Below are 20,668 nucleotides of genomic sequence, written 5' to 3'. Positions count from 1 at the left end.
AGCAAGTTCAGATATCAGAAATTGAACAAGTCCTCATATAATGCTTGCGAACATAAAATCTCATGATCGCAAAGACTCAGAAGAGCCTCAAGACCTGAAAATGGCCGTATGACTTTGTTGAGGGGACTTTGGTCTGTTAAACCGCGCGGGGTGTATGGTGAACAGTAACATCCTTCCACTTTGATTGTGTGAGTTCGCATTTATTTACGCATATTTTTGAGACTTGATAATCATCTACGTAGATGCTATGAGAAATAGTTGAACAAGAATAGTCGACCGCTTATGCGGCCTTGTTATAGTGTTTTAATATATCCATATGTAGTCTTTTTGACTCCCTTGTCAGTTATGTAACTAGTTGGCTCAATTTCCATCAAGTTCCGCGTAAAGCCATGGATCCTGGAGTAATTCCTTTGCAGTGCTTCGTTCTTCCGGATGCCATTTTATCATCTTTTATACGAACTCGATGAACATTCTCTCATCCTCATTTTGTATGTTGCATATTGAATTTTCAAAGTTGAACTTCGATGGCGCAATAGTTGTATCTTTGAATTGTCCTATTCAGTGAAGTCAGCGAATACTTGCTGAAACAAAAAAGACGCTAATATCTCACCATCAGATTTGTAAAAGCGACTAGTTCTTGTTCCAGTATCTAGAAGTTCCTTTGGGGGAGGGCCCAACAATGCAGAGATCTAGCCAATATGGTTAAGCTCATCATATCCTTGAACTTCGAGGGGATCAATATCCTTGAATAGCTTTTTGCCTTCAAGAACATCCCATAACTAACAAAACGATGTTAGCTTGTATATGGTAATGACATACGCCTAAACATACCATGACCCCTAAGCTCTAGATATCCGCACTGTACGAATACCCTGCATCTCGAATAACCTCTGGGGCTCGATATATTTCCGCCTGGATACACCGTCTGTTTGGGTGGTCCCCACGGACAGATAAGTCGAAGTCAGTGATTTGGATTATGCCTGTGCTCTTTTCGGAGATGCCGAAGTCATTGCGAGAGAGGTATATTGTGCGGCCATCCGAGCAACTCTTCTGCGGTAGAGGGTATTCGTGCTCGTCTGTGGCAGATTTCTCCAAAATAGATGGGTCCTCGACTTTGATCATGATATTGTCTGGTTTCAGATCTGGGATCAATTAGTCTAATATTTATGTTATCTAGCCTAGAACCAAAGACGAACCGGTATGAATAACATGACATTCAGAGTGGAGGTAGTCAAGTCCATGAAATATCATTTAAAGCAATATTTCCAGCACATCTGAAGGTATCACCTCACCGATAAACCTCCTCTGGTATATCCAGAGAGGCTCCCACAAAGGTTCAAAGATTAGAGTTAGATGTCTCGCCAATCTATGCTCTAAAGTGAATGAATCGAGAGGACGTCTGATAAATTCCCGACCCTTGAGGGAATTTGCCTCAGAGATGTGTCGTAGAATATCTAGTTCAGCTTGAGCAGCGTTCTCTCGAGAATGATGAGCACTGGAGTTTATCTTGAGAGCAACGTATTTCTCTCCTAAGCAGCGCCATCTGGGCCAAGGATTAGCACATATGATACCTGAGAGACGTGGGGAGTACGTGGAGAACAAACTGGTTTAGATCCCGAGCCAGATAGTTGAACTACTACCGTAACCGAGTTTGGTTGCGAGTTGATACCATTAAGAACTGTCCCTAGACTTGCGGGATAAAACCGCACAGGATCATAGTATGTACGTTCTTCTTCGATGGCTTTGTCCACTGGAATTTTAGGAGCAACCGTTGCCCGTGGCCAAGGGCGGTGTTTAAGCGCCCGGGGACACTCGAGATTGGAAAGAAAGAGGTGATTCAGGGAGAAAGGCTTAGAGTAAACAATCATACATATATTGTCGGAAATACTATAACATGTAATACTGTAATACTGGTTGAAAACATGGTATCATGGTATCATAGAGAATGTCACAACCACAGTACCCGATATACAAAAGTGTACATATTTACCATCCAATACCTTGCTTTACATCACATTCTGTCACATAGTATTAACTGACCCAGTACCGTAGATCTATGGGGGCACAATAGGACCTTATGAGGTGTTTGATATACTACTAAGCCTGATTAGGAAAAAGGTATTCCCCCAGTACCATGGTCTCGGCAATCTATGCAGTACAATCTCCTTTGAAACCTTGGAGGTTGTTTGATATTAAACCGATTTGGGAAATATTATTGGCCCGATACCATGGATCTATAGGCACAATGGAAGCCGGAGAGAATGAGAGATATATATATCTATTGCTTCCTTTCTTTTCTCTTTCTTTTTACCCTCTTCTGATATCTGCACTTCTCACATCGCATCTGTTCTCGCAACAACCCTTCTTCTCATCTCAACAGCGTCTGTTCTCATCACAACAGCCTCTGTTCTTCTCATATTTGCACTCTGTGTACTCCAATATTGATCCTGAGACCCTGGATTTCTGCTCTCCCCTAGTCTGAGATTACCATTTTTCTTCTCTTCTCTTCTTTCTGGGTTCATTCCTGCGCAATCAAAATGCCGCCGACCAAGATTGAGAAGAAAAAGGCCACGACCAAAAAGAAGATAGTCCAAGCAATCTTGGACATCAAAATCAATAAATTTTCTTTCTCACAGCTTAGGGCGTCAGTTGCACAACTCACGTCAATGGTGCAGAACGAAGAATATGAACTACCAACCCTGGCAATCTCATCGCTAAACATTGACGATGTACAATCTACTCTCAATATCAAGTTTTCGCTTAACAACCTTGAGTTCCGAGATCAAGGTCAGATTGAATTCTCTCCTTCTTTCGGTACATATACCCAAACGAGAATTGAAGTTAATGCGACATCTGACCAATTTGAAAAAGCCGAATGGACTGAAAAGACGATCAAAGCATTTGAGAATTCCGACGCTAATGAAGCAATGTCCCGTGTCATCCTCAACAATCTTCTTACTTTCTCACATGATTATGTGACCTCAAAGTCTGACAGCACTGGGCACGATGTGCACCTCAATGCCGAGGGCCTATGGCGTTATGGCCCCGTGACATACAAAGGAGCCAAGTACGACCTGACTGGACGCCCGGACTATACATTGTGGTACGGGACAGAGGCCGAAGTCGCTGTCAGCGTTGTCGTTGTGGAAGCCAAGTCAGGCGCATCTGCCATGTCCGGGGTCTCCCAAGCGCTGGCATATATGGGTAAATGACTTTTATTATCCCGCCTTACAGTATGGAACATATAATCTAACCTGGTTACAGGATGTGTTCACCGCAGGAGGAAAGACCTGATGAAGACTGACACAACTGTGTACGGTGTTGCAACGGATGGACAGTATTTTGTTTTTTTGAAAATCAACAACAATTCTGAAGTGAGTACATCCCATCATAAAATCATGTACATCATTTAGTCTAATATTTGAATAGTGGTCGGAATATATCATCTCTGCACGCAACAACAACTTCCAGGAGGTGATTGGGTTGCTTGTGCATATCTTCCGTACTGCTATGACCATTTCGCCGCTGCAGTCGGAGGAGACCTCACTTGCAAGCCATTCAAAGGAGTCCTCCAGCCTGTCGTACATTGAATTTGATGCAGAGGAAGAGGTTGATAGCGAGGAGGAAATCTGATTGTTCTGGCTGCGGTTTCTTGTTTTTTCTTTCTTTTTCTGTTCCTATTCTTATTCGATCCCTTTCTCCAACACAATGACATCCTTTTCACAACGTCCAATTTCATTCTGTTCAATATAACATGAGTTGATACCAGGAGTAACCAATCGTATTGAATTGCTTGGTTCTTTGAGGCACGTAAATTAGTATGAGAATCTGAGGTAGATGAATTTCTACCGCATCCATGTTCTCCATCTATCTGTCTACTGCAAAGAAACGCTGTGGCAAAACTACAACGGACCATAACAAGACCAACTTCCCGTTAAATATAGAGCAATGTGAGTTTACGTAGATTCGATATTAAGTTGGTCATCTACAAGATTATAAATGTCAGGTGCACGAGACTGCATTTATCAGCATTTCTCTATTTCTCCATGTCATACGAATATTGCGTGCTGTATTCTGACAAATAAAACTCACCCCGCAACACGAACTATGTTATATAAAGCCTTCTTTACTATCGCTAATTTGAATTATCTGAAAATCATCTCTTTCAAGCTCTATTAACTAAGAACGCAAATAACTCATGGCTTCTGCAGCTATTCAACTTCCCGGCCCTCAAGGCTCTCTGCTCTCAGAAAAGCTCCGAGTCCCTATCTCCGAAAAGCCTCACCATGTCCAGACTACACTCAACTTCTACAAAGCGAATGAGGATGGCTCTCCCCCCGAACCATCGTATGTTGGTAAACCAGAAACTTACGACCGACCTACGCATCCTCTCTCTACCACTATCCACGACATCAGCGGCCATGAGCTTGACTACAAGCTAGACAGCCATGGATTCCAGCTTTATTACCACGAAAGCCAAGAGAAGGACTTCCTAGACGACGAGAAGATCAAGAGAGAATACTACCCGGAAACAGAACAGCTGCTCAAAGACGCGTGCGAAATTCCCAGACCCCCAGAATATTCTCAAATAAAACTAACAATGACTCGCACAGCACTGGTGCCTCTCGAATCTTCATCTTCGACCACACTATCCGCCGAGCGCCAAAAGACAAATCTATCGGTGCCCAGCTCCGAGGACCCGTGCAGCGCGTGCACATCGATCAATCCTACAGCGCGTCCAAGAACAGAGTCTCCTTCCATCTCCCAGAGGAGGCACCCGAGCTTCTCAAGGGCCGATACCAGATCATCAACGTTTGGCGTCCGATCAAAACCATCCTGAAGGACCCGCTAGCTGTAGCGGATGCACACTCAGTCCCGGATAGTGACCTCGTGCCCATCGGGCTTATATACCCGGACCGCGAGGGCGAGACATACTCTGTCAAGCCGGATCCTAATATCAAGTGGTATTACCGATATGGACAGACTCCGGACTTGGTGACACTTATCAAATGCTTTGATTCTAAGGTTGATGGAAGAGCTCGGCGTGTGCCGCATACTGCTTTTGTTAACCCGGAAACGGAGCATGAGGAGGGAAGAGAGAGTATTGAAGTGCGGGCATTGGTTTTCCATCCTGATGACCGTGATTAGATTGCATCTCTAGGGTGGAGAATGGGTTGTTGTCTTTGTATATTCATTTCGCGTTGCTTGAAAGAACCAGATTGATACTGTTGAATAAATGCCTTACGAATTTGATGAGTTGTTACCTATGGAAATCTTGCCGGTTCCTTTTAAATTGGGCCCGGGTCACCATTGAAACCAAATAAGCAACTACACGCTAAGATTAAGTTATGTCCCGATCTAGCGGATCGCAGGTCTATCCCCCGCGCTGCAGGGTTCGATTGATATACCCCACAAAACCCCAGACTTGAGGCTTGGCTAACCCGATCCTTGTCCTGGCAACTGGCGAGTGATATCAACAAACCTATCAACAATGAAATACCTCTATATATAGTTATTAAACATGATCTAATCTATAAATACAAATGCACAAAATGCAATATACCCAGTCTTCGCCGCTTATTTCTCCGCGATAGCCTGCTTCCAAGAGCTGGAAACCTTATTCCAATATTGCTCAGGATGGAGTCTCATATGGCCCACATGCGGCGAACCTTCAAACATCTCAAGATCAACTGAATAACCCAGCGTCTTGGCATGAGCAACATTCTCCTCCAAATCCTTGTAACCAATGATCTCATCTTCCTTAGAGTAAAGGTACACTCTACTAGAATCGGTCGTGACGCGGGCCTTATCATTTATGATCTTATCCGCCCACACACCCGAAGGCACCAAGCCGCGCACCAGTCCCCAGAGGTGGAACGCCCAGAGGAAAGCATACCACATACCATGGGTTGCAACGAAAGGCCAAGGGAAGAACTTAGCCGTGCCGACCGCCATAGCACGCGACCAGCGGCCAACCTGAGACTTGAAGTCCAGACTTCCAGGTGTCGAGTCCAGCACCATGAGCTGGTGGGGGAATGGCTTGTCTGCTCCATGGCGTTGCTGGTATGCCATAACGGTAGCGGCAGCGAAGATGGCACCGGTATTCGACATGGCATGTACAAGCAGACGCTCCTGTTCGTTTCCGCTGCCGGTTGGCGTCGGGAAGATGGTATCGACGACCGGCTTCATAGCTTCGATTCTGGCTTCCTCGAGCTGATTGGTGGCCTGGAAGGTGGTTGATAGGATAACGATGATCCGCGCGGATGGGTAAAGCTCATGGTAGCCGTCGGAATATTTGGTAACGTGTTTCGGCATGCCGTCGCCCCAGCCGGAGATGAGGATAGTTGTTGGCTCGTCGGCTGGAGCAGGCTTGGCCTTCTCGTGGCCATTGCGAAGGTATACCCGATCGGATATCGGGGTGAAGCCCGGGAATGGAATGGGTTGTGGAGCCATTGTGGAAGCTTTGGGTGTGGGGTTATTAGGGCCTACGCAAGGGGTCGGATAGCCTTGGTCTAGGGTTCAGGCTTCGAAGTTTTGGCAGATTGAATGTCCTTTGTTGGATCTGCCTTGTTTGTTATATGCCGGCATACTAAAAAAAAAAAAATTGGACAAAAAGCAAAACTCCTTCGGCGACCTCCCGATATGGAAATTACCCCGGTCCAGGAGATATAACATTGGTCAACAACAACGGTTGAGCCAATCTGTTCATGACATGTGGGTCGTTGGGAATAGAAAGATCTTGGCAAATGATATGTTTGGATATCTCGGGAATTGCCACCTTATTGGGTGATTCACATGGCATTTTATGCATAAAATTATGGGATTTAAATCAAATGCCAATGTTAGATGCTTGTAGTAGATACCACCAATTCGATATTCAAGCATTCTCCTATATTTCATGTGATCTCCTTTCCAATGTTTTACCTCGGTAGATCTCATATCTATGCATAACTGTGGTCTCCACCCCGGCAAAGCTATAAAGCTTATCCCCCAAAGGGCTCCAAGTCACGTAAAAATATCAATCTTGCCTTCCAATTCCCAAGCCACCACAAGTTGCCAAAGTTATCTTCAAGTGTTCAATTTCACATCCCCAATTGTTCTCCCAAAAGGATTTCCAAATTGCAAGTTGTCGCATCCATAAATTCGCACCATTGGTTTCATAAAACGTGTTCATGATCAAAAATCGCCCTAATTCAAAAGTTAGCCAAAAGTTCCAGCACTATAAAACAAAGAAAAAGATAAAATGAATACTCAAATTTAGTCTTCCTCGCTAGATGAGCTTGAAGAGTCATCAGTTTCGGACTCCAGCAATAGGAGAGGTGAAGATAGCGCAGGTTGCCGAGTGGGAATATACCAACCCAGGCATTGTCCACAAAGGCAGTCCATCGCTTCAGATAGGCTCGTGTCCAAAAATTTCGAAGGTATGTCAACCTCCAGTTCCCCTCATCATTTTCAATGAGGCTGTTTTCCCAACCCCACTGCTCCATTTCACCCCAATCCGGACAACATGCTATATAAAAAAGCCCCGAGTTTGTTTCGTATCATAGGTTATATTGTAGCCTTCGATTGAAAGCTAGGTAAACATAATTACCGCCAAACAACGACTATAAGCTTGTTGAAGAGGCATTATATATGAGAAGCATGTAAAGGATGGGAGTGTCGCTAGATAGCTCGATAAACCCGATGAAGTCACGAATGAGAGTTATGTACTCGCGAGATTGTGATATTAGTAGACTGGGGAAATACCATCACTCCACCAAATACACTAAGTTTTATTGAGCTCTCAGTTGTGGCGGAGGAATTCCAAGAGTTCTCACATCGGTCACCGAACATTTCCCGAGGTATCCGCGGGAGGCGCTAGTCTGGTCACATCCCGACGAGAACCAGAAGTACAGGGATGAAAATCTGCCCTCGCACGTTCAGTGACTACGCATAAGTCTTAACACCCTTGGCCCCACATAGAGTAGTTACGTAATGTTCTGCCGGCATAATTTTCCGCCTAAGATTCACTCGGTAGCTATTAAAGCCGCCTTGTCATACACAAAGTTACCTTCCTAGATAGAAATTAACGTCAAAATTCTAAAGGCAATTCCTAACAGGTGCTTCAGATAAATTGGGTGCCTTATGGCATAACTTGTATGAGCGTTTGGTAGGCGGTAGAGTGACGTTTGGGCGGTGTGATAGGTGGGTCTCAAAAGGGTGTTCAGACTTATGCGTAGTCACTGTAAGAGTAACAAAAATCAACCAGATGCTAGATGAACTATATACGAGTCTAAGGAGAGCTTGCACAGGTGTCGGGAAAGTGCCTAGAGCCGATTTGTAAGCCGTTTTAGATGGGGTCCTCTAGCTCTTTCCTTTTATGGTAGTTGCCTTCACAATAAGGGGATCTCTTCATAACATTGTTTCTTGAAAACTGGTGAAGAGTTGCACTTTCGTCGCTCTTATTCATTTTCTTTTCCCTTTCCACCATTCTACTCTTTATCCAACCTAGTCATATACCATTGCCCTCTGCTTCTATCTTCTCATTTTCCCATCAATTCTCACTCATATACTCCGGACATCACGTTATCGTCGGGAAGTTGGTAAGATATCCCACCCGGTTCTCACTTCATTATCTAGGGCAAATGCTGATAGGATTAATAGCTAGGTCCGATCCTGGCCCTGGCTTCCAGCGAGTTACTGCGCTAGGTTCCTTGCCCGCAATAGTCCTTGGGACTGAAAAATGAGGCTCCATAGCACTCCGTACATCTGGAGCTACGCATTGACGCCTAATGCTTCCAATATCCACGGACTGAACATACCATAAATGACCTGCGGGTTAACGGTAGGCAAGCCCGATACTGGACGACCGAGCTTCTGCGCTTATTCGCAAAAGCCCCTTTTTGTGGGCACCCTCCCTACTTCGCTCCACACATATCAGGTCCTCACACCAGACCACCCTTCGAATATATGAGATGATTGGAAAACATATGGTAAACATAGAGTCCGCCATGATTCATTGTCGGTCGATTCTAGGGTACTGAATGTACCTCGTTCCAGCGCGATCATGAATCATGGGACATGGGCTCATTGTGCCCTACTCGATGAACCTGCTGGGTTGGTTCGCGGGTGCGCGAATTGTCATTGGGATAATACCTAAGCCTGACACACCATTTTTGGTGGAAAATCGACTCAAATCACGATCGAGAGTTACCCTTCCCTCCATAGCAGCCTCTTTTCGCGTGATCCCAGCAGCCTCCGTCCGATCAATCTTCTCCTGGTCACTTCGAAGTTATTGAGCATAAACACTATACAAGCCTAGGTCGCCACTTCCAGGAAGAAATTGATTGGCTTACTGCCAGAGAAACGCAGCCAGAGAGATTCTGAAAAACAACATGGCAAACGTGCGAGATGACAGCGCGATTTACTGGTCAACACCAATACCGTCGTCATTGCTGAACATCCCAACGTTAACAACAACCTACAATTTCCGGATAATGTTTCGCTCTCAATCGGCACATTTTCACAATATATCACTTCGAGTTAGTAATTCTACATTAACCTACCTATTGGCGGTGTCGCTGCCGGGTGTCTTACTCTTCTTCTGCACCACCAAGTAACTAGACTAAATCTGGAATGAGAACGCCACTAAGGAAGAAAATAGAACATTTTGACTTTGTCGGCAGTTGAGCCTTCACTAGCTCATTATGCGGTTGAATTCTCGTTCCCCAACATCTATCCTAGAAGGATACACTCCAAAATTGCTTCGAGATGCTTTTGATCACTTCAATATACGTTTGTAGCTTCGCTACGCATAAGTCACCCTAGTAGAAGAGGGCAATTAATATATATTTCTCAAGTACTGGGAAGCGACCTCCTAAAAACCCATCACTTTGGTTAGCACATTCACGTTTCGTAACCTTTTCGATATATTTCTATTTCCCTGGATATTTTCAACCCAGACTTGTGTTATTGTGTTATATTAAAACGTTGAAATTATGTATCCACTTATCAACACTGACATATGTACAGGGGATGTGTGGCAGCCTGATCCCGGTTTCTTCCATTACTAATTCGAACAATTTGCGGGCAGTAAATAATAAAGACTCCCCGATGGACGAATAATATGAAACGGAACCCCCCGACTCCTTTTGGTTCGGGCCATTGTTTGGGCAAAAGCACCCCCGGAGCCCCTGTATGGAGTAATGTTGTAATACCATTTTAGGGTGCCATATCGCATGCATTTCGCTTGCACATAAACTTGAAAATGCCCCTTAGCGTGGTCTGCGAGGTAACCATATCAAGCTCTCAATACCACCATACCTGTTCTTAATGGCTAGTTTATCTTACAAAACCCCACAACACCCGTGAAAAGAAACCCTCATTGCAATATAATCTCACCAAGAAAAATAATGGATCGACTTCCCAGCGAACTGGACAGCCTTCGGCTGTCTGCGCAAAACACACCTCCAACCACGCAGGATCCCCAACCCCAACCGCGCTGCAACTGTCTCCGCCAAACAGCCGATGTCCTGAATCGCTTCCCCGACTTCTCGAATAGATCTCCAATAGAAACCTACCGCATCCGTCTAGATGATGTCCTCATCATCGGCGAAGCTTTGACCGACAACTGGGAAACATTGAAAGGCTGCCCGGTACCCGATACACATCTGGACGCGCGCATGCTTCAAAGAATGATAGATGCTGCGAGAAAGATGCTCATGCTGTACGAGGCGACGATTGAGTCCATACTTGGAGGCTGGGGCCAGCAGCCTAACGGTGGGGGTGTTGGTATGTTCATCCTCCCGAGGTCGGCCCGAGATGGTCCACTTAAACCTATGTACTAACGCAACGGGGCTTAGATCACGATCCGTCGAGTACTCGCAATGGAAGCATAAATAGCTCAGTGGAAGCAACAACTGCAATAGTTATCACTGAAGTACCGATAACTGTTGGAGCCATTCAACTAGACAGGCTGGAAACGACGACTATGGTGAACGAGACTTTGCGTCTTTTTACCAAGCAGTTGGGGGATATGCTGCGTGATATCGAGGAGGATATGCCTATTATGGATGGGGCGAATCATTTGCTAGGGAATGACCGTGTGGGGGAGGTGAGACAGCTCAGGTCTCGGGTGCTTCGAATTCTGCAAAGAGTGGACTGTGATATAAACCTAATCAGATGATCAGATAGCAATCAGGTGATGGCTTCTGTTTGCTTTCTGCTAGAATTCCAAGATCTTGTCCATGCCCCCCTGTCGACTACGGGAGCAAAAAATTATCTCCTGCACCCTCTCTAAAAATACGTTCATTTCTCAATGCTTGCTCAAAATATTTCATCTTTTTGGGATTACTTCTTTTATATTTTGCGCTCATGTCAGATAGCGTCAAATTGTCCCACATCATGGCTACTCCTGACGGACTGCAGCGGCTTTCTCTCTGTCATTCTCATCAAAGTGAGCAATCCCATCAGGAGCAAGGTATTTTCCACAACGACCGATCTGGCGCCAAGGTAGATCGAACAATATATCCATTGATTCAAGGCTTCTCCCTGTAGTCTCAGGAACAAAGAACCAAACCCAGAGAAGACTCATGACACAAATCTGGTCGAGTGCAATTCCAGGAGAGCACTGAGCCATATCAGCCGCGTGACGCTGGCACTCCTACCTGGTTTGAGGAGTATCGGGTCTTCCGTGCATTGTATTCCGATCTATCAATCGCTGAGGCCAGGCTGAATTGGCCTCAAAGTATGGTCTCCCTATGGATATTTTGGGCCAAGGTCTTGTATCAACGACTAGAACTACATGGCTGGTTTTTTTCAGAGTGTGCCAGATTCGTAAGAGTACTCATACCATGCTAAATCAAGTCTGTAGCATCCAGGATACCTGTCCTTGATGGGGAGTAGGTATGCCAATTTGGGACTCCTGGCGTTATACTGCCTAGGACTCCAGTCAGCTATGTACCCCCGTGGAGAGTATCCTGGTCCTATCCTTACTCCTGATGGATCGGAGGTTCCGAAAGATTGTTCTCCGTTTCCCCGGGCAACAGAATTAGGATATCGAATTTCTGTTTTCATGCAGGCGCGGATGGAGATAGGGACTTAGTCATGTCAGCAGATAGTGGCGCCCGGAGGAACGGTTGGTTGGATAATCAATATCAGGTCAACTCGGCATAATAAGATAGATCATGTCGGACAAGTTCACCCACTACTCATGTCCGCGAGACTGCGATTGTTTACCGCAATGATGAGGCCGGCTATGGGACTCATGACTGTTTGCGACTACGAAAAAATCTGTGCAAGGAATCAAATGGGTATCAGGGGCCTTGAATTGCTGCTGGTGATCACTAACTAGTAAAGGAGAAAAATGGAAGAATCTAACTGTAGGGGAGGGGTCATGTCCAAATTATAATACGTAGTTTGAACCTCTAGGGCTGAACCTCCTGCTTTCTTCCGCTTTACTAGAACCATTTTCTTTTTTTTTTTTTGTTTCGCAATGTCTATTTTAATTAATATAGTTAATACAGGAAATTTGCCCTGATGTCATACAAATCTGTGCCGAGCCAGCATGACATCATCGGTCTTGACTAGTGACAACGTCCTTTCCAATTATACCTGATACTCAATTCTATATTTTTTTCTATGCCATGAAAGTTGCAATACCCCGGCAAAGGTCCATCGTTGTGCCGACATCCAACAAACGAGTCTCACGGGCATGCGAATCATGTCATCAGCGAAAAATAAAATGCAATGGCCAGACTCCAACTTGTAGACAGTGTGAAGAAACAAAAGCTACGTGCACATATCCGCTAAAGTCGCGTGAGAAAACAACACAGTAAGAACAAAATCAAATCGTCTATTTGCATTACTGGATATGGAGCAACATCCCACAATACCCACTATCTCTATCCCCCTTTATATGTAACTAATCGAGGCATGAGCTAAAGCCACTGCCAGACAAATCGGAAGTCTTCATGAGAGAGTACAGGATTACGAAACGCTGTTGAAAGAGATAGAAAATCAGGTCGACGGCCAAGCTGCCAAGCGCATCAAAGATCTGCTCCAGAAGGTGAGTTCATCGTATGAAAGAGACGCCAGAGTCTTGGCCCTTTACTAACCAACACCTTTCCTAGTACAACTCCAATACAAACTATGCATCAAATGGAAGTTCCCAAGCGTCTCGGGGCCATAGTGGTACTAGGCGATCCAGTTCATCTTCTTCCATCGGATCATTGGAAGCGGTAGATCGAGTTGAGCAAGATGTCAACTTAACCGAAAGCTCCCGTGCCACTGGATATATGGGCAAGAGTTCGGAGGTTACGTGGATGGGCCGTGTGGAGGAAGAAACCGAACTTCGCAGCCGCGAGAAATCACCAAAAATTACATCCAAAGATCATGACAAAGTTCCCCCATGCACGGTCAGCTATCATCTTGATGACCTTGGTATCGATGCACCAGGGCCGGTACAAATGTATTGGGTACCTCCTCAACCATTGGCAGATCATCTGTTTGAAACTTATCTGCGCGCAGTTCACCCGCATTTCCCCATCATCAACAGTACTCTGTTTTCCACCCAATACAGGAACTTCGTCGATGATATGTTTTATGCGGGTGATAAATGGTTGGCGATATTGAATATGATCTTCGCTATTGCGACAGAATACTTATATAACAGTGATGCGACACAGCGGGGGGATAGCAAAGACCATCTCTTCTACTTGACTCGAGCTAGAATGCTAAGTTTGAGCGGCGACAGTCTATTCCAACATCCCGATCTTCAACAAGTGCAAATAGAGGGGTTGATTGCATTCCACATGCTATCTACAAACCAGATTAATAGGTGAGTCGATTGAGCTCTTCCACTTACTGAATAAATCTGATAAACGTAGGGCATGGAAAATCTCAGCTTTAGCACTTCGATCCGCCATCTCGCTCGGAATCAACTTGAAGACCAGTTCAAATAAAAGGCGCGGTGTGTCCAAGGAGATGCTCTGTCGAGTTTGGTGGTGTCTTTACACGGTCGAAGAAAAGCTAGGCTCGATGACTGGTCGGGCAACCTCTATTTCGTTCCATACGTATACCACCCAACTACCCCTTCCCTTCGACGAGGATCATTTATCCGATCCATCAGCTACGGAACTCCTCGATGACCTTGGTATGAGAGAGAAACGCGTGAACATGGCCATGACCAGCCCGTACCTTCGTCACGCCGACCGTCAACCGACCGAAGAAGGACTTGCTGGGCGCTCGTGGCTTAAAAGCCTGCCAATAAACCCCAGTCTCTATTTCCTATACTACTGTGATCTCACAGTTGTGAGCCAAGAGATCCTAGACCGTGTGTATTCAGCAGCGAGCGCGACAGTATCATGGAACAAGATCAAGGGCACCATTAGACGGCTGAAGTCAAGCGTTGATGCATGGTTATCTACTCTCCCACCAGGGCTGGACTTCACTTCCATGAAAGATGAAGATCAGCAAACCTACTGGGCGAAGACAAACTTGGCATTCCATTATCACAGCACACGCATTGTCTTAGGTCGACCGTGTCTCTGCCGACACAACCCAAAGCGACGCGAGAGATCAAGGAAAAGTCTTGACCAGTGGGGATTCAGCCACGAAATGGCTGTGATGACCCTAGAGTCGACCATTTCCACTCTCGATTTGCTGCCCGACGAGCCAGATACTGTGTATTTATACCAGGTTTGTCCATGGTGGTGTTTCCTTCATTACATCATGCAGACATCGACGGTAATCATCTTGGAACTGTCTTTTGGCTGTGTGCATATGCCAGATCGAGAAATTAGTCTGGTTCAGTCAGCGAAGAAATCTGTCCGATGGCTCTACATGATGTCTACGCATTGCATAGCGTCGTATCGTGCATGGCAACTTTGTGAAAGTGCTGTTCGTCGACTGGTGTCTAGCATGGGATACGATGACAGCGATATACCACGACCTACAAACCAGCAGCCTGAGGATGTGTTTGGTGATCATGCTAGCCTTGAAATACCTGCACGGCTTGATGGCGGAGTTGACGGTGCTCAACATCCACCTTATAACGGTCAATCTCAGTCGTCAAATCTTCCCCAAGGTCATGCAGTGGATCATTACAATAATGGCGCAGACCTCTCGGATTCTTTGGCGTCTGAGTTTTTATCTGCTGAAAGTAATCAAGAGTCCACTGCGGGCGATCCGCATTTCCCTTTGGATCCGATTAGTGAAGAGTTCATTCGTTATTTCTTCCCTACCTTTGATGGAGAGGAAAATTCCGGCAGCGAAAATCACACATTCTGATACATGTACATACTTGTTAGGAGACTGTTGAATAGTGAGGGTCCCGATAAGGGGCCTCGAAATCAATCTGCTGACTCGCTGCAGTATCTAGTACCATGAGCATAGACGTGTTGTCAGAGGTCTATATATGGAAGTCCATGGTGACCATGACGGTAGATAATTGTAGCGAGCGACCTGAGGCTCATCCTCTGTCGGGGCTATAGAGTAAGTAATTTACGGCTATTTATTTTCCATATCGTCAAACTTCCGATATATTTTTAGTATTGAAGCCAGAAGGTAAGGGAAAGACTACAAGCAAGCGTAAAGGCAATCCCTACCCTTTCGCAAGAGGATATTCAAGCAAGCTCCCATTAATGCCCAGGTTTAAACACGCCGATTCCACCAACGCACCTTTTTCTTCTGCACCTTCACCTTCTGAACATTTACCTTCGGCGCAGTCTTCGCCTCTACCTCCGGCACAGTCTTCGTTTCTACCTTCGGCGCGGGCGGTTTCACAAAATAAGCCTCTGCCATTTTGACAACATACGACGGATTGGGCGATACTAGCAGCGAGTTGAGCTGATCTGCAGACTTTTCCAGCTCTTCGGCTGTATGCTCGAATCCTCTCTCAGATGCACAGCAACCACAGCCAGCCGTGCAATGACCAACTCCCTTTTTATAATGAGCGAATGCACGGTTTTTGCAACAAACACAACCCCGGGCGCAGCAACCACCTCGGTTGATGCAGTCCTCGACCAGTTCCTTCCTAAGATACCAGACTGGATCCCGTTTCAGCTCATTATAGTTTTTTTTTCCAAGGTACCTGGTGGAAGCATCGATTCCTGGGCGAAAAGGTTCCGCTCGTTCTCACTGTGGGTTCGCTTGACAGCCTCTAGCTCTTTGCGGTATTCTTCAAGTTGCTTTTCCTCTTCGCGGTCCCCTGGAATCTTCTCTAGCGCCCGGACATTTTTCTCGAGGGCCTCCTTTTGCTGGAGGGTTTGTCGAAACTTGTATTCGGCAGTGATAAGATTCGCCAATACTTCGACCTCAAACTCTGGCCCGTAACGATATCGAAGTCTCCAGACGGGAGGGGCGTAATTAGACCGTCCGTATGCATGTGCCAGTGTGAATGTCTGACAACCACCAATCATGATGTGGAGTTCCTGACCGTACAGGGCTACAGATATTGACATATTCAAAAAGATCTTCTTTTAAGACGTGTGCTAAAGAAGTGAAAGCCTTTCTGACAGGTTGAAGTGCGACAGTAGAATGAAGAACAAGTGAGGTTGGGATGAAAATATATAATGGCGAGGTCGCCCAAACGGGTGTCGGACACATAGCTACTTCTCAAACTTGAAATGCACAAAAAAATACAATGCCGTAAAAGTTGGTATATATATATTTCTCCAGTTTATCCACTCTGTGCTGAGTATCAAAATATCTAAGAAAATAAATGTACAAGGGCCAGATACGTCTCCAGCCCCAATTCCAGTCCTCCCGAAAGCAACGATCAATATTCCTGTTGATCGTTCCAGTAAGCAGTTCCAGACTGGACCTCACCAGTGGGCTCAAGGTTCCACCTGAGCACCAACTTAACCCACTGCAATAAGTGACTGGCAATCTTGACATGTCCCACATCGGTAAGATGGTTCTTGGGGTTGATATCATTGTGTTGCAGCAGACCCTCGGTGGGGAAATAGTAGACAAAGCCACGGTCCTTGAAGTGCTCATTGACCTGCTTGGTCTCTTCCAGATAGTAAGTGCTACCGACCCACTTCTTGTTTTCCTTCTTGAAACCACCCCATTGGGACTGTTGGTTGTTAGTTTGAGCATTTACAATCAAATCTATTCTGAATAGGGTAAGCACATACCATAAGAAGAATGATCGCGTTGGGCCAGTTGGAGTGGATATCCTCTACCAAATCGACGTAGGCATGGTAGTAATCCCGGCCGGGGATTTCGTTGGGCATGCGGTGATCGTTACCGCCCATCTGGATAATCACAAGATCCGCCGGTTGCTCTGCCTTCACGTCCCACTTCTCGGGGGAGTGGTCGTACATCGCACGTGCGCGAGAGCCGGGGTCGGAGGCACGGTGCCAGTACCAGCCCTGGTGGTGTTGTTAGTTGGATTCCTGGGATTCCTTGGAGATGGGAGGTGACATACCACGCCGCGAGAGCCACCGTTGTAACACTGCTCATCTGCAAGGCACACGCCGGGATAGGCCTATATGACTGTGTTAGTGGATCTGGTATTCAAGAATCAGGTTGGAGCGGACTGACTGTGATGCCGTATTCGGCATTGCCCAAGCCGTTGGCGAAGAGGAAGGACCATGAGGAGATTGTCTCATAGGTGGCGAATTGGCCAGATGCAAGCCTGGGAATGGTTAGTTGCATGGAAAAGTAGCGTGCGAGGAGTGAAAACTCACGAGCCACCGATGATCTCGACTCTCTTTCCGAAGGTCGGGGGCTTGGTGAGGGCAGCGCCCTCGGCGACAGCTACACCAGCAATTTGAACTGTGTGAAGGGTAAGTAACGAACAGATCCAACGACAGGGAGAGACTTATCCAATGCCCCAGTTTGTCACTACAATGCAGTCAGTATATAGATTGCCAGTGGGGGGTTGATAGGAGCCATACCTCTCATCTCAAAGGTATTTTTCTCGACGGGTTCATCGCCATCTTTGAGCTCTGACCATGGTCCAACAAATTGATATGTTGACGAGGCAGTGATATTAGAGAATTGCCAGTCAAGAGAGCCGATACTGACAAGGATTAGAACAACGAATACTCAAAGAGGGAGATGTATACATACCGGTAGGCGACTAGAACGCCTGTGATAGTGCTAGGGCCGAAATGCACAGCAAGCTAAGAATATATCAATATGTGGACCACATTTTAGGGTTGATCGGAATGGAAAAGATGTACATACCTTTTCTCCAGAGAACTCGAGCTTGATTCCGGGTGCACTGAAATATAATTAGTAAACCCTAAGCCGAACAAAATAAAAAAGAGACTGGTACATACGACCACCCTGAGTTCCGTTAGCATTAAAGGTTAAAACAAGAAATCCGGGGAAGAGGAGTCGGGAGATGGGGAACATACAAGAAATGTGCTGGCTATCCCATCGACCTTTGTATGAGATCTCCGGGGCATCCGCGGGATAGTTCCTCCATGAATCGTCTAGGGTCACTGGTTCTAACTGGCCAGGGTAGGCATTCTCTCTCACTTGACCATTTTCAAGAATGGTGGCCGAAGCGACCAAGGCCCATGAAAGGAAAGTCGTAATTGATCCAAGCCGCATTTTGGAAGAGTGGTGTTCCTACGGAGTACACAGATTCTGGATATTCCAGTTTAGAACCCCCCTAAACCATTAAACCATTAAACCATTGAGGTTCTCCTGACTAAGGGGTAAATTCAGACGGGTCCAATTATGGGTTGAAACCGAAATTGCGCGATCTTGGCAGTGGCCAAGGTATTGTATTTCAAATTACCACTGACAGCTTTCTTAGAAGCCCATATATATCAAATTTCCCGAAATCCTTAAATCCTTTTTAAAGTGGGGGGGTTACTTTGGTCCACAATTAATACTACAACATACCAATATGCGCTCCGTATACTCCGTATATATATACTCGTTCTAGAACTTAATAGAAAGTGGCTAAATTCATTTTTAAACCCGAGATACGTGTCTATTTCGTATATTCGACGTAAATACATATCTCCGAGTCGGACAACATCCCTGCATCGATATTCCGATACTATGCAGGGGAATCTCTTAACTTTGGGCCTTTGACTCCCAAAAGACGATCTTTTCTGAAAAATCTTGGGAAAAAAAAAGTGGCTTTGGCTCGGACTTTCTCAAATTTCGCATAAAATTGGGTCGCCAAGACCCAACTTGTTCACATTCGAATATCAGACAATGATAAGAAGATTCTCATAGGGCTTGGGCTTTGGGGCTTGGACGTTTATTTCTTTTTCCGGGCTTTCTTCCCCCCTAACCTTATATGATGTTTTCCTTTCTTTTTTTTTTGGCTTAAATAGACAGAAGCCAAAAAGCCTTCAACCTAAAATAGCTAATTTGAATCCACGTTGTAATCCACGTTGATCCCCGACTCCCAATTGAGTAAATTGTCATGTGCTCAATGCCAATGTTATACATATTAACATGGTAGACAATCAAATGTTGTAAATTTCAAATTTTGATTCTGGAAGGATCCATTCAATAATGGCTAGCACGCCTGAATAATCTATCTCAGGACTTAGACTGGAAGCCAAGACCTTGCTCTGCATAATTGGTTGAATACGATATTATTGAGTTATAGTGAAAAAAAGAAATCCCTTGGATGAAAATCAAGTTTGTCACATTCTAAAGGGGACGGAATGTTGTCCTAGAATTGTTCTAACATTTTCCTGTGATATTCGGAAGGCTCGGTACAGATCCCCACAGAGTCTGCGTTTGAAGTACAATGTATATAGAAAATACGGAGTATGGAGTATTCCGAGTATTCCAGTATGGAGTACGAATACTCCATACTTCGTACCCCCTAAATAAAAGCTAAAGAGTCTCGGGTTCGTATTTGGCGGAAAAGGGGGGGGGAATACATCTAACTTCTAGGAATTCCATCCCCTTGGTAAAAGTGTTAACGCCCAGCAATTGAGCCGGACTTTTTTATTTGAAAAAAAAAGTAAATCCGAAACACAGGATTCCGATTTGCCGCTGGGATTAGCCTAACCAATTACAATGAAGATGAAGGGCCAAACGCCAAGATCTGGTGTAATTGAGGCGGTTTTTAGTCCATGGATACACATGGGCTAAGTACACACTATAATTGGTTGCATGAAATACTAGTTCAACTGAATACACAGAGCGTCGTCAGCTTTCTATATAACCTGATAGCTTATTTTCCCACCTTTGTACAGAATATTCTGGAGTATAAGGTAGTATCACATGCAGGATACTTCCGATTGACATGTAACTGGAACTATTGATGCATACTCCTCTTTTGTACTTTGCTACTCCTTTTTTTTTGAACAATTGGCACAGACAAAATACGATAAACGAGCGGACAAGCCTCATAATTTATGCATTCTAGTATAATTTACATGGCGTCATATGTATTTCAAGGGGTTTGAACTTGTATTTCCAAAGATCCACTATAGTCGGCTCCACGCGACACCATATTCCCAAGTTCGCCCTCATTCGATCGCCTCATTCCCCGTTTCCGCTTGGCCAAGCCCGATCTTCGACTCGTGGGAATGGGAGTAAACTGACATTTTCTCTTACATATACCCCAATCTGCTGTCTTGGCCACTTTTCTTCTGAACTTCACCCATCCACGCTCATTGATCTATATATGGGGAGGAAGCCTTATCAGTCTCTTCTTATCGTTTGAATCTGCATTTTGTTTGGCATATCGTTGTTT

General features: G+C 45.4%; 9 protein-coding genes across 9 annotated transcripts; 4 read left to right on the top strand and 5 right to left on the bottom strand.

Moving 5' to 3' along the window:
- Positions 1-689: 689 nt before the first annotated feature.
- On the bottom strand, positions 690-1,122 carry N7479_004645 (uncharacterized protein; the record flags this gene model as incomplete). Its single annotated transcript, XM_057252342.1, has 2 exons — positions 690-779; positions 889-1,122. 2 exons carry the CDS (start codon positions 1,120-1,122, stop codon positions 690-692), a joined length of 324 nt encoding a protein of 107 aa, XP_057111667.1.
- Positions 1,123-2,537: 1,415 nt separating this feature from the next.
- Positions 2,538-3,633, top strand: N7479_004644 (uncharacterized protein; the record flags this gene model as incomplete). The annotated part of the gene is made up of 3 exons (XM_057252341.1): positions 2,538-3,204; positions 3,265-3,374; positions 3,430-3,633. 3 exons carry the CDS (start codon positions 2,538-2,540, stop codon positions 3,631-3,633), a joined length of 981 nt encoding a protein of 326 aa, XP_057111666.1.
- Positions 3,634-4,198: 565 nt separating this feature from the next.
- N7479_004643 (uncharacterized protein) lies at positions 4,199-5,148 on the top strand (the record flags this gene model as incomplete). Its single annotated transcript, XM_057252340.1, has 2 exons — positions 4,199-4,554; positions 4,614-5,148. The coding sequence occupies 2 exons, from the start codon at positions 4,199-4,201 to the stop codon at positions 5,146-5,148; spliced, it is 891 nt and encodes a 296-aa protein (XP_057111665.1).
- A 429-nt stretch (positions 5,149-5,577) lies between these two features.
- On the bottom strand, positions 5,578-6,453 carry N7479_004642 (TMEM53 family protein; the record flags this gene model as incomplete). The annotated part of the gene is made up of 1 exon (XM_057252339.1): positions 5,578-6,453. One exon carries the CDS (start codon positions 6,451-6,453, stop codon positions 5,578-5,580), a length of 876 nt encoding a protein of 291 aa, XP_057111664.1.
- A 3,938-nt stretch (positions 6,454-10,391) lies between these two features.
- On the top strand, positions 10,392-11,172 carry N7479_004641 (uncharacterized protein; the record flags this gene model as incomplete). The annotated part of the gene is made up of 3 exons (XM_057252338.1): positions 10,392-10,770; positions 10,842-11,092; positions 11,161-11,172. 3 exons carry the CDS (start codon positions 10,392-10,394, stop codon positions 11,170-11,172), a joined length of 642 nt encoding a protein of 213 aa, XP_057111663.1.
- A 214-nt stretch (positions 11,173-11,386) lies between these two features.
- N7479_004640 (uncharacterized protein) lies at positions 11,387-11,617 on the bottom strand (the record flags this gene model as incomplete). The annotated part of the gene is made up of 1 exon (XM_057252337.1): positions 11,387-11,617. One exon carries the CDS (start codon positions 11,615-11,617, stop codon positions 11,387-11,389), a length of 231 nt encoding a protein of 76 aa, XP_057111662.1.
- A 1,006-nt stretch (positions 11,618-12,623) lies between these two features.
- On the top strand, positions 12,624-15,267 carry N7479_004639 (uncharacterized protein; the record flags this gene model as incomplete). Its single annotated transcript, XM_057252336.1, has 4 exons — positions 12,624-12,811; positions 12,934-13,045; positions 13,110-13,816; positions 13,866-15,267. The coding sequence occupies 4 exons, from the start codon at positions 12,624-12,626 to the stop codon at positions 15,265-15,267; spliced, it is 2,409 nt and encodes an 802-aa protein (XP_057111661.1).
- Positions 15,268-16,037: 770 nt separating this feature from the next.
- Positions 16,038-16,397, bottom strand: N7479_004638 (uncharacterized protein; the record flags this gene model as incomplete). Its single annotated transcript, XM_057252335.1, has 1 exon — positions 16,038-16,397. One exon carries the CDS (start codon positions 16,395-16,397, stop codon positions 16,038-16,040), a length of 360 nt encoding a protein of 119 aa, XP_057111660.1.
- A 359-nt stretch (positions 16,398-16,756) lies between these two features.
- On the bottom strand, positions 16,757-18,546 carry N7479_004637 (SGNH/GDSL hydrolase family protein; the record flags this gene model as incomplete). Its single annotated transcript, XM_057252334.1, has 10 exons — positions 16,757-17,056; positions 17,118-17,354; positions 17,411-17,470; positions 17,527-17,620; positions 17,673-17,760; positions 17,883-18,007; positions 18,058-18,110; positions 18,175-18,211; positions 18,270-18,276; positions 18,348-18,546. The coding sequence occupies 10 exons, from the start codon at positions 18,544-18,546 to the stop codon at positions 16,757-16,759; spliced, it is 1,200 nt and encodes a 399-aa protein (XP_057111659.1).
- Between the last annotated feature and the right edge of the window lie 2,122 nt (positions 18,547-20,668).

The sequence above is a fragment of the Penicillium vulpinum genome (assembly GCF_028829585.1).
Source record: "Penicillium vulpinum strain IBT 29486 chromosome Unknown utg000002l_segment0_segment0, whole genome shotgun sequence".
Classification (NCBI taxonomy): Eukaryota; Fungi; Ascomycota; class Eurotiomycetes; order Eurotiales; family Aspergillaceae; genus Penicillium; species Penicillium vulpinum.
This window is presented reverse-complemented; position numbering and strand designations above follow the sequence as displayed.